The sequence below is a fragment of the Barbus barbus genome (genome assembly GCF_936440315.1).
Source record: "Barbus barbus genome assembly, chromosome: 24".
NCBI lineage: Eukaryota > Metazoa > Chordata > Actinopteri > Cypriniformes > Cyprinidae > Barbus > Barbus barbus.
This window is the reverse complement of record NC_136752.1, coordinates 22,132,738-22,146,303: the sequence shown is the minus strand read 5'-3', so window position 1 is coordinate 22,146,303 and position 13,566 is coordinate 22,132,738. Positions and strand designations below refer to the sequence as shown.

At 39.1% G+C, this 13,566-nt stretch overlaps 1 protein-coding gene across 6 annotated transcripts in view; it reads left to right on the top strand.

The window, feature by feature from the left end:
* Nucleotides 1–13,566, top strand: part of enah (ENAH actin regulator) — a 90,374-nt gene that overhangs the window by 14,181 nt on the left and 62,627 nt on the right. For 3 of the 6 annotated variants that reach the window (XM_079375548.1, XM_079375550.1, XM_079375545.1), the window contains exon 1: nucleotides 5,373–5,503. The exons of the other annotated variants lie outside the window; for them this stretch is intronic. In XM_079375548.1, the coding sequence (XP_079231674.1) occupies nucleotides 5,490–5,503 (14 nt within the window). In that variant the 5' untranslated portion in view covers nucleotides 5,373–5,489. Of the gene's footprint in view, nucleotides 1–5,372; nucleotides 5,504–13,566 lie in introns of those variants that run through there. 6 annotated transcript variants of the gene reach the window in all.

Below are 13,566 nucleotides of genomic sequence, written 5' to 3'. Positions count from 1 at the left end.
TAAGCTATGATCAGCCTGCCGGTCTGCCGCTAGCCGCTTGGTCGTTACTTTAAGAAAGAAAAAACTTATTTAATGAACAAAAAAAATGCTGCGAACGTTTTTTCTAAATGTACTTAATAAAAAGCCGGAACGAAATATAAACACTTTGCCATTAGGGCAGGGCTGTAGTACATTTTGTCATTTTAGAATGTAAAAGCTGTAGTCTACGATGTTGAAAATCAGTCGAGAAAGCCTGAATTTTTAAAAAACTCATCCCACCCCTCCACACGCACACCCCTCCCCTCTGTGCTACCTGATCCCTCCCACCGGGAAACGACCTGAACAACGTCACTCAGTCAAGCAGGAGTAAACATGGAAAATAGCTCAGAGGCACACGTTTGAGGTCACGCACACGCAAGATTAGCAACACATGCAATGTTCTATCGGCTCGAACAGAACCGCTAACGTTAGGCCTACTGAAATAGTCAAGCACTTCAAGAAATATAATTACTTTGACCCGTGATAGGCGATGCTGAACGGCTAACGTTCCAATGCCGACCGGTAGCATGATCATGTTGTCAGACTGATAAAAAGCTATTTATGTAATACACCACACCATAAAAGTATAAATAAATGCTTACCTGCTCAACAAAAAGTCAGCCATGTCAGCGTCGGTTTTAAGTCCAAGGTTTCTCTGAAGCTTCCTCCAACGGGCAATGGTGGACCCTATATTGATTCGGCTTTGAGTCCGGCGTTCTTCACATTTGTTTTTTAATCTCTGCTCTTTCCTCAATTGACTTTCTCTTTCTTCCAACCTTGACTGTTGGGGCGAGCAGGGGCCGCTTGCTGCTGTCTGTTTGTTGGTTTTTCTCCATTGCTGAGTTGATGCTGCCTACTTTCGCGCGACATTTCATGTCGCAGGAGGGGGCGGGGTGGGGTGCGGTGGGTGGAGATGCGAGTGGAGCAGGGGATTGGATGAGAGCAGTTAACCAATGTAAGCTGTCCGGCCGGACAGCTTACATTGGTCAATTTCTCTGCGGGTGTACACCCAATAGAGTGAATGGATTTTTTTCATTCTTTTTTCTCTTCATATTATTAGGATTGTACTGTAGAACCATAACCAGCATCTAAACGAGGTTATTAATAATGAACAATCTTTGAAATCGTAGACCATAGCTTTAAGTTCTACTTCTGTAGATATTTTGGTGAAAGTAACTCAAAAGTAATACAGGAGTCATGTAACGCATTACAATTCTAAGACGGTAATATTGTAAGGTAAGGAATTACTTTTAAATAACAGTAACAAGTAATCTGTAATGTATTACAGTTTGGATGTAACTTGCGCAGCACTGTGTTTAGGTACATATTAGCTAGATACTTTCAACACTACGGTACAGTGCTATGCCATGCCATTATCATAATTACAAAATTCAGCTGCACGTGCCAGATGCACTTTTGTTGCTCATTATAATCACAATTACATTTCAGGCAAATCTACTGCTTAGTCTCATTATATTGTCCATTTTATTTATTTACACAAGTGATATTGTTTATAACTGTTTTGGAATAGATTGCGCAAATCTGTTCCTGCTAAAATCTGAAACCATCTCTCAGTATGTTTACTGGGCAGTGACCACTCAAGTACACCATTTAGTTCAAACCAACAGTGAAGTTTTCACTGTATTGGTTTCATATGTGTAAAAATTTAGTATTTATGTTGGATGATGATGATGTGTTTGAAATAAGAATAGATTATCCCAGTCTCATGGATATCAGTGTGGATTCCTCTGTATTCTTTTGTCAGATGTTTCCTACAAGGAGACAGATTTTTTATGTACTGTGCAAAAGAATCAACTGCACACAATCTATGCAATGCAGCAGTTTTGTGGCCCAGAACAATCAATATGCTAGGGTGTACTTGATCAGTGGATCTTGTGTCTTGAGTTAACTGGGTAAATAGCTCCTCTAAGGTCAACTAAATAGACTCTTCATCCTTGCCAGGTTGGTATCTGTAGTATTTATAAGCTGATAATGACAAAACTTGATGTTAACATAGATTTGAATCGAAACTTGCTCATATGTGTGTGTATACACATATGTGCTTATACCCCCCCCCCCCCCCCCTCCCCCACACACACACACACTCACACACAGTGTTGGGCGATATGCTCAATTGTTGTATCATCAGCCGGTGAGATCCTAAAAATAGATGTACCACATGTTATTTTATATATATATATATATATGTAAGTGTGTGTGTGTGTGTTTCCCACAAGAATAGATGTATTATTGTACTGGGATGTAAAATTACTTGTACCTTGATATGAGATTTTGTCATACTGTCCACGCCTGCCGTCTGTTATTGACCCAGCTGTTAGGCCTTATCCTTGTCCAAGACTTTTCCCTCCTCTGTCCGAACATTTTCTACATGATATTAAAAGATTTAGGGATTATGGTCTCAGCATCACCGAAGCGCTAGATCCTGCTTTTGCCAGTTGAAATCTGCTGGTAAGCTGAGCGACTGAGCACCGAGGGTGACCTGGGTTTTTTTTTTTAGTTGACCAGGTCAGCAGCAGAGGCTTCACAGCCTAGCAAAACGTGTGATTTTGTTCCATGTGTCATATCCAGATATTCTTTGCTTGATTTCAATGCATTGGTAGAAGTTAATGCATTAGGCGTCCTGAACTAACAGTTAACATTTTTCAGCATTTATTTATCCACAGTAATGCTTATTTCTAAATATACAAATGTTTATTAAAAGGATAGTTCATGCTAAAATGAAAATTGTCTCACCTTTTTACTCGCCCTCATGTCGTTCCAAAATAGCATACAAGAAGGTATTTTGAGAAATGAGAATTGTTTTTGTCCATGCAGTGGCCGTCAGTATACCAAAACGTTTGGTTTGGTTAGCCACATTCTTCAGAATATATTTATTTATTTTAGTCATTCAGGTTTGGAATGACATGAGGTGTGAGTAAAGGATGACAGCAAAGTTAAATTTAGGAGAAGTAACATTTTAATTCATGTTAGTTCGTAATGCATTAGCTTGCATTCATTTAAAGAACTTTAAATGTTAAAAATGTTTTAGTATATGGAAAAATATGTACACAAGATTAAAAATGCTGTAAATGTATTGTTCATTATTTCATGAAAATGCATGAAACCTTATTGTAAGCTGTTTCCAAAGAAGTTATTGTAATATGTAATGCATTAGGCAAATAGATCTGATATAAGTTTAACAGATTCCATTTGAATATTCACCTGATTCCATGTAACGGCATCTCTCTGTTCTTTGATACAGAAAGGAAAGTGCATTTGAAAGCAGTGTTCAGAATCGGCTACTTTGGTTGTATAGAGATCAGAATGCTGATGACCAGAGGCTGCTGTAGTATTTCCTGAGAAACTGGGCGTAGAACTGAATAGTCAGCACTTTGTCAACAACTAGACACACAAGTTTGGCAGCTGATACAAGAAGGCCACAGCCTGACGTCTATGTTTCTGCTCAGCAGATCAAAATTACCCTTGATTTGTTTTCTGTCAGGGACCGAAATGTATATGTTCAGAAATAGTGCACTGATATTTTAATTTTAATTTATTTTTTTGTACAAAGCAGTGCCAGTAAAACCCAGTGGTGCCACCTGCGGTTGGTTGATTGTCACATTATTCAGAGCATTGGTTGCACTTGGTGAGACATGTTTGGCAATATTTACAAGCACAAAGACAAAAACTGCATTTTACAGCGATCTTTACCTTCACATTGTTGTAGCAACACCCCGTTGCTAGCAAACAACTCCTTGCAACAGAGGGTTTTATTTGAGAATTCAGATCAAGCTCTGCCAGACTACATTCTTGAATCATTGTATTGCTCCTCAGTTCCTCAATGACAACATACAGGCCCTCGCTGTGGTTGCTACTATGGGATTTCACCCCAGCTTTACTTACCGCAAAAACTCTCAACAGTTCCAAACTACGTATTTGGAAGGACAGCCAAAGTTAGTTCGCCCACGTTTCGACCAAATCCCAGCTAGTCTGAGAACAGCAAAAGTTTTGTTCCCTTTTCTTTCCAATCCCCTCCAAGTCCATCGGTCCCATCTCTTCAGATGGATGGATGCAGCCAAATCACCATAGAGACAGGTTCAACAAATGGCCGGGACTGAAAGGTTAGCTTGGAGAAAGATACAGGGTTGTCTGTATTTTAAGGATTCTATTTAATAGTGGCCCTCTGTTTGGATCCCGGCTCATTCAGACTTGCAGTTTGGTTTCGGTGGCCTGTCCGTTCTCTTTCGAGGATAAGATTTCACCGCAGAGCTCCTCTCCATGGTAACTTTACAAAAGCCTCTGCAGACTGAAGGACTAACCCCTTGTCTGCCAGTTACATCACTACTACATGTACTGAAGGTACTTACTTGTGAGGAAATAGACCTTAAGGGTTGAGGGCGGAATCTTTAGCCTCTTGTTCCTTACCACTTGGAACATTTGAAAGTGGAGTTGAGTACTGTGCGCTGTTCGGAATTGAATTGAGAATGCCTTTTAAATTTAAAGTTCTTGAATTTGAACAACAGAGAGAGTGATCGAAAGGATGGGTGGAATGATACATAGAACAGACGGACTGAACAACAGATAAAATGATAGATAATAGATGGACGGAACAATAGAGAACAATAGATAGGAAGGACCGATGATAGACAGAAAGTATGACAGATGAATGGAACAATCAGATCGAATGAATGAACGAACGGCAGACAGACCAACAGACAGATATTGTATTTAATCAATTAACCTTTCTGGACCAGAGTGAAAGAACACTTATTTCCTAGAATGTTACTTTGTATTATATTTCAGTGAATTCCTCTTTCTGTCAGTCCAATTGAACTTCCTGTGCAGTGTGGCGATTTAAAGTCAAATTCCAACTTATAAGGGAGCCTACTCTTAATTTTGTGTGACTCTTGTTACAACAGGATCATTTCAGATATGTAGTATGAACTCCAAAGGTCTCAAACTTTACCAAGAACTATTATTCAGCATTAATAGTACATTAATTTCAAAGCCTGTGGTTTGCAGCCCTCTTGCGCCCTTCATGCAAGCATAACTTTTTAACTACCAGTCATCATTCATGCTTGTTAGACTTAGTATATTATCCCATCTGGGTTTGATTTAATGGACAGTAAATGAACTGTCACTACTCTACTGTCCCAGTTGGGAAACGAATGAGAGACGTGGGGCGAAAGAGGAAAAAATATATCAGTGAGCTCATGACACTCTTCAGTCAGCAGGTTTATTTTGGGGAGAGGGGGCATTCTTGAGGGGACTGCCCAGCTTGCCTGATTTAGCCCTGAGGGAGGGGTCCTAACGGTGAAGCTTGTCCCAGCCTTGTCTCTGAGTCCCACAGACCCGTCAGGCGTCTAACAGCTTTGAGGACACCTCAGACTCAGAGGAATCTTTGGAGGAAACTTTGGAGAAGAACAGGAGTAGGAAGACTCTTTGCGGGTGGAGGTTTGGAACACGCAGAAATGACATGTGACATGTAAGTCTCCAAGAAAGTGGTCGGTCGAGGCCCTCAAGATCTAGTGGACATGTAGAGGATTTATTGTATATGATTTCTGGATATTTCTGTACCGTGTACGGTGTACATATGGAAAAGTAATCATGCTTGATGTCTTTCCTGATAACTAATCTTGGTGTTCTCTGATGCTCGAGTAAAAATAGAGACTATAAACTATACCCTCTGGCTTGTGCTGCTTAGGTTAGAACTTGAGGTAAAAGTGGCTTGAGGTTATCAAAACAGCAAGTGAATAAACTCAACCTTATGTTAAAGTTAGGATGAACGGAGGGACCAACCTTATTATTTTGAGCCCAGAGATGGGCGTAGAACACCAAAATAGAGAGTGCTTATCAGTGTGTGCTACAGTTACAGTAGCTCATACAGTAAGTACAGTGTGTGTATTTATTTATTTATTTATTTATTTGTTAGATTATCAGTGACGCAATTTTGTTTTTAAATTATTATTCATATTTTGCCAAATGAAAGCCATTGTAGCGTGGAACCTGGCTGACACATTATATTTGAATAGTACAGACCTTTCTCACTAGGTGTTGTGAGTAATGTGTTTGTCCTCGTGTAATGAATCAATGAATCGTAATACTCTTCATGGTGTGGTTTCTCCACACACAGCCAGCTGCGTTTTGATGTTTTTGCTGAACTGTACTCCTGTGTTCAACAATAAATTAGCAACTCACCAGCATGTGCATGTACCCTTAACAGATGGAGAGTGATGTTTTTTTTTTTTTTTCCTTTCTTTTCCTCAGTGTCTATGTAAATTAGCTCAGCAGTATAGTAGTGGACAGGTTTTTCTGTCTATACAGTTGGAAAGAGTTTATTCAGTATCACAGTATTGTGTGATTTATATGTTTCTCCTTGGCACATTTGCCTTTTTTCACTTGGGGTACTCAGACACTATTTTCTGTCAAGGTTCTTTAAAGCAGTTTGCATTATGAAAAGCACTTTACAGATACAACTGGCTTGTTTTCAATTTGATATGACATCACCTGTCAAAGTGTTTTCTGTAAGACAAGTCTCGCAGGTGTTTACAATTTCCCGATGCTGTTGCTTGGTGTGTAATGTAGGTGCACCTTCATATTTTTCCCTTTTCTGTATAAACTTTCATACTGTTTTTACTTACAAATAAACATGATGTGTGTGTCTTACAGCACACACGCGCACACACACATATACATACATATATATTTTGTATATATTTCTGTTTAAATGCTTCAAAATGATGCATGCTATTTTGGGGAGATTCTTTCTTAGCTTTGTGATTTATTATATAATGCATTCAGCTCCATTTATTTATATATGCTAACAAGGGTCTAAATATAAATTCTGTTTGTTTGCTCTGTATGGTCTGTGTGTCTGTGCGGCAGTAAATCATTAGCATATCCTTGCTTGGTGTGTTTTACCCATCGGCATTGCGGGCGTCCCGGTGCAATCCTCTGTAAGGGAACTTCAGTTAGGGAACATCTCAGCACATGACCTCTCACAGATGCCTTGACTCTGTACATAAGATGAAACCTTTGTGTTTGAGGAAGAACGAGTGATTTTGTTCAGTGCCGCATTACTTCCCTCTATTTGTTATTCTGAGGATGATGTGTGGTACTGATCTGGGGATTTTTCTGTCTGTCTGCTTCTGAGAGTGCAGAGAACACAAGAGCCCTGTGGCCTTCTGCTGTTCTTTTTCCACATTTGAAGGGCACAGTCATCATTCCTTCATCTTTTTGAAGTGAAAGTGAAAATTATTGTTAAGAAACAAGAACTGGTTATTATTCAGAACCAGTTATACTTGAATAAAATAAAAAATACTGGATTCGAGCTTAAATCTAAACCAGATTTGTTAAACTGTAAGACTCACTCATTTAGTGAAATTACACACACTAAGCAGTATGACATCTGCTTGGTAGTGATCATATATGGTCATCTGTTGGTGAACTCTTAACCTTTTGTTAGCTTTTGCCTGTAAGTGTTGGTATGAAGAAACTCCGCTGTCAGCACTTTTCTGAGCTCGGTTTAGTCTAAGCGCCCTTATGAGTCGTATCCTCACTACTTGAGATGATTCATGATCTTTCTACTGCTAGGGGTTATACTCTTGTATTGAATTTTAGTTAAAAATTAAAAAAGTAAAAAAAAAAGTCTTGTGTGAAGCAATCATGTCATCAATAAATTACAAGAACCAATGCTTAATGACTATTGTAGCATTGCGTACATTTTTTTTTTTTTTTTTTTCTTGTGACATTGAGGTGGTTTGAGTGTTGCTTGATCCTGCTTGGAGCCAGACCCTAATAGTCTGTCTGTCTGTCTGTCTGTCGTTCTCCGCTGTCACATGTATTAGAATATAGATGCATGCTGGGAGGTTGTTGCTAGGGGCAGGATAGAGTGCTTGCATATGTAAAGGTAAAGGCATTCACATGGTTTTGCATTTCAGATTTGAGCAGCTCAAGATTTGGATCACAGTTAGAGGTGTTAAAATACATTGATTCATAGTGCATCTACAAAAAAACTAATTCACAGTTAATGTGTGTGTGTGTGTGTATCTATATGTAGTCCTTGTCTTAGCATATACTTGCATCCCAAATAATACAATAGCGCTCACATTTTCAGATAAAACTAACACATTATTTTGGACATTATTAAGTGTCCATTTCGAAGTAATGAATTTCTAGAAAGTGCAAACCTTCTGTGTTCTTATCTGATTAACCACTGTGAGTTTCTATGGAGAAAGGAGGACACTCATATAGTGTTGTATAGTATTTTTCAGAAAGGGACAAGCCCAGATTGGTTCTATGGCTGTTTTGTCACCGCCTGCAGAGGCATAAAGCTTGAAACGGTGGTGCCAGGCCTCCTGTGGACATGTGGTTTATAAGCAGAGGTGTTGCACGCATCCTCCCATGCACCATGTGTTCCTCCGATGCTGGGCTCAAGGTTTCACACTCTCAGCCTGACCTGACTGCACCACCCACTCACGGGAACCTGGTGCTTCCAGGTGGCTCTCTCAGTGCCTGACAAGTCTGGGATGTTGCATGCCAACTGCAGTCTACGTGAGACTCCAAAGGTCTATGTTTGCTGTTGAAGTCAGTAGCGTGTTGGCCTACTGCTCTCAGAGACATAGTAGCTAATTGATTCCTGCATATTTGTGCTGATCTCTAAACGTGAGAGCCTGCTGTGACTGTGCTTGACTTGCACGTTTGCTTGAGTGCAATAACATTTAGAGGTTTGAAAATATTTGTGATGTTCCATCAATGTCATGGAAAATGAGTGAACATTTTCTGCTTTCAGCAACTGGTTTAATGGTGTTGCAGCAGTTTTTTGTATTAGTAGACTATATATGTCGTTGAGCAGTAGGGGTTTTATTATACGGTGGCTGAGAAGTGCAAAACAAATCACGATTCTGAAAACAAAATGACAAATTGCAAACGCAAATGCAAATCTAAAAAACAAAATAACAATTCAGAAAACACAACAACAATTACGAAAACATTATAATAAGAAAACACAATGACAAATCCGAAAACAAAATAACAAATCAGAAAACACAATGAAAATTCAGACAAACCTGAAGAGGTAGGTATAGTTTGAGACAGCGCCATTGGTTTGGGAATAGATTACTCGTTGCTGACTGGACGAGACATCTGTCAATCAAAGTGTACAGGAAGAACAAGAAGAACAGCAGAGTCAACTGAAGCATCAGTTCTAGTGGTGCAGATGGTAGAGTGTGTGTCATTGTGTTTTTGGATGCGATCGACCTGGGTTTGAGTCCGCCTTTTGCTGAACTTTTTTTTTTTTTCATTTTATGATCCTGCTACTAGCCTTTTATTTAGACTAAAAACCCTTTTCATTCGGGTGAGGAAGCTGGCGTTTTGAGTGGCATTTGCACATCCTGTCATGCCGGTGACTATATGCTACTGCAATAGACGCATTATGCAGTATTAAGGTTAACGATTAATCGATTAATTGATCATTAATTTAAACGACCATCGATTGTGGAAATGATCGAAAATTGACATCCCTAGAGAGAATAATAGTTCCGCCGCCTTTCATTGCGTTTACGTTTGGGCGGTGTTATGCAAATCTTCCCACACCGTGACGTAGACATGTGGGGACCGTGTTTAAATGAGCCGTTTTAGGGGGGGCGTGGCAGAGTATTAACTTTTATAAAGAATATCTCTTTGGTTTTGAGACTTTAGTCTTTGCAACTTCAGGGATCTTATCTATGCACAAACAGCTTGTAACACTCCAAAGAGAAAAGAAAACTTGAAATCGCATCATATGACCCCTTTAAAGACCATTGCAAATATTATAGAGAATAATAATGTAGTAATTAATAAAAATACTGGTAATACTTAGTGTATGTGTATATATGTATATATGTATATATATATATATATATATATATATATATATATATATATATATATATATATATATATATATATATATATATATATATATATATATATATATATATATATATATATATATATATATTACTACTATTTTATTATTGTAATAATAATGATTAAATAATTATATTTTAATTAATTTATTTTAGTATTTATATATTAGCATATTGGCTGCGGTATTGCATTTGGTATTGATTACTAAAAGTGTGATATCTTGACAGCCCTACTGAGAAACACCAAAGTCATATCGATTACTCTTGCTGTCAGCTCGTCCCTGTCAGTGATGGTTGATTTGGATGGGTCCTTGACCGGCACTGTCCTCGTCAGCGCCTGAGTGATTAATTGCAGAGATTACAGGCTGGACACTTGGAGTGTGACCATGCATTATGATCAGGCATCTGCGCAGTTAGTCCCACCCTCAAAAATGACAAGGCCCTTATTGTACACCTGATCTGTCACTCACACCCATCTGTTCCTGTGGAGACAGGCCAGACAATCTCAAACCACAGGATCTGTGCCATAAACCAAACCACATGATCCCAGAGTGCATCTGTCACGTTTCCCCAGTTTTATTTTACTATTCAGGGATCATGCATTAAAATGGGTTAATCATTTAATTGATTTGACTTCATTGCTCTGTTCAGCTCAGTGGTGCTGTTATAAGTCTAGTGTTGACCTTTTCCTATTTGAGAATGGGGTAGCGCACACGAATTTTGTGCAGATTGATTGCTCATTTTATGGCCTTGAGCAGTTTAGACGAAGCTGAATTCAATGTTCTGGTCAAATCATTCCCTAGTTTTTGAAGGTTCACAATGTTACAAAATTGTTTGAATTTAAAGAGATGATTTTGTACCACTGTAAATGTTTGATGTCATGGTACTTTATAGTAACAATACTGTCGTTCTCTACTGAGTGTCTAAGGCCCACAAATAGGATCTAACGCAAGTATATGAATGCAGATGTTTCTAGCTACACAAACAATGATTTGTGTGTTGTCTTAAAAGGTATCAAATGAGGTGCGCTATATTTCATACTATATTTCAGTTTCCTTTTGTAGGTCAACTATTGTAATGGCAGAGCTAGTACTGGATGAAAAATCAATATGGATTGAAAAAATAAATGATTGATAAACTTTTGAGTAATTTTTGATATTTGTTCTACATCTAGATCGCACAAGTCTCTAAAAATTCAGCTAAAACTGTTGTCAAACTCTAATATCTTGATGACAAAAAAGTTTGGTTTAACGTAAAGCGAGAGGTCACCCAAAAATTTAAATTCTCTCATTAATTACTTACTCTCATGTCATTCCAAACCCGTAAGATTTTTTATGCAATCAGAGAGCTTTCTGACCCTGCATAGACAGCAATATATAAAGTAAAGAAAGTTATTTTGTTTTATTTGCACACAAATGTATCCTCGTAGCTTCCTAAAATTATGGTTGAACCACTGACATCACATGGACTAGTTTAACGATGTCCTTCCTATCTTTCTCTGCCTTGACTGTCTGTGGTAGTACCCTTGCTGTCTATGGAGGGTCAGAGAGCTCATCAAATATAATATCAAAAATATCTTAATTTGTGTTCCGAAGATGAACGTAGGTCTTACAGGTTTGGAATGACATGAGGGTGAGTAATTACTGAATTTTCATTTTTGGGTACACTGTACCTTTAAAATTTATAGAACTGTATTAGTATTGTATAGTGAAGTATAAATCCAAGTAGGGCTCGCTGCAGTCCACAAGATCCAGGGGGCGTGGTTGGATCCACATCTAGGGGGTGTAGATTGGTAGGTTTAGGGGTGGAGATGGGGTGGGTTTAGGGATCAGGGGGTGGAGATGGGGAGCTTTAGGTATATGTCAGGTGGGAGGAATTGGATCTGGATCCAACCACGCCCCCTGGATCTTGTAGGCTGCAGCGAGACACGCTCCTCTATAAATCTCATAATAATAATAATAATACATGTAAAAAACAATAAATAAAATGGAAAAAACAGAATTCTGAAAAAAATAAAACTGATTTCATGATGTCTTCAATTAAAAATAGCTTTGTGGAGTTTATTAAATTATTCTTGAGGTCTAACAATGTGGAATTCATTTCCTGGTGTGAAATATTGTGATTAGTATCGCTATTAAATATATATTTTTTTTCAACAATTTTGTTCTGGTAGTTTTGAAAATGTCAGCTGATCAAATAGAAGTCAATATTGTAACTTGCTTTAATCCTAACACCTCTGTTTTAAGGACACTGTAACTCTAGCGCCCCCTTCAGTACGGCGGTTTTTGCCGTCTAAGCACTCACATTTTACGTAAATACTTAAAGTACGTTTGTGAACTGAGAGGTCACACAAGGCCAAAAATAAGAGTTTTCTCCTTGTCGATTACCTCAAGGCTACCTCTCAATCATTAAATATTTAGCATTCTGTAGATCATGCATTTGAAATAATGTTTACCTCATTCTGCAAAGATGCCTGCATGCACATGCTGCTTCAACACAAAGCTTAGCCAGCAAAGATAAATCACTATTGAAACAGAGCAGCACACAATAAAGAGAGGAGGGGTGGGGGTAGGAAAGACCAGAGTGAGGGAGGGAGAGAGAGAGAGTGAGAAAGAGAGAGGGCAGGGCGGGAAAAAGCCTGCTCAGTTGAGCAGTATTAACACAGCGTAGCAATTTCATCTTCCCAAACGTGATCTCCTTTAACAACTGTGAGCGCTCAGATGCCTGTTGCCAGGTTACCGTCCAGCACTGTGAAAAGCGGGATTGTGTACGCGAGCGGCATGGAGAAGCACCGCTGACTTGAGCCCGTCTCTAAATAATGAATCACCGATGCATTCAGAATAGGGGGAACGCGATGAATAGGCGAGTGTGATCGGGATCGAATCTGCAGCGTCGGAGCCGGGGGAAGTCATGCAGGTCCAGTCTGCAGCACAATGCAAGGTGTCCGGCTTCATACTGAATGAAAGATGCGCCTTGTCTTCGAAAATGGAAGCCCATCGGTACGTACGCACACGGGCTTCGTGGGTTTGTTTTCCTGATACGAGCAACTGTTGCATCTTTGATGTAGCTCAAAGATATCGTGGAAATGCATTGTTTAGGTTCACGTCGGTTTCGTTGGCTGTCTGGGATTATGGGTTTAATAAAGCAATGCTCTGTTGTAATTATGGAGGATGTGAGCTGCTTTAGGAAGTGTGTTGGAAAATGTTTTTAGTAAGATTAGTTTCATTTGCTCTAATAGCTCCCTGTGGAATGGATGGGAGATGCACAAATTGGCCTATAAAACCGGTGACAGGCTACCAACATTTGTGCACTGCAAATTCACTCTTTAAACTTTGATGGCTAGTTTATCCCAACGCACAAATATTGCCCTACAGACCGTATCAAAGTTAATTTTTGTCCTCGTTTTACTGATTGTCCTCGTTTTCTCATCTCAACCAATTTAAATTGGGTTTCTCACTTCCAATAAGTGCTTGAAAGTCCTGGGAGGGAAGGTGTTTCCCCATTTAGCTGCAATGAATGGGCTGTTTTTATAAACCATGCTGCCACTCGCTGTCGTGTCTAACAAATGTCATTTATGACATTCTTAAGGGGAACCTCCATGCACTCTAAAGGTTTGGTGTGAGAAGTCACTGTGTTCCGG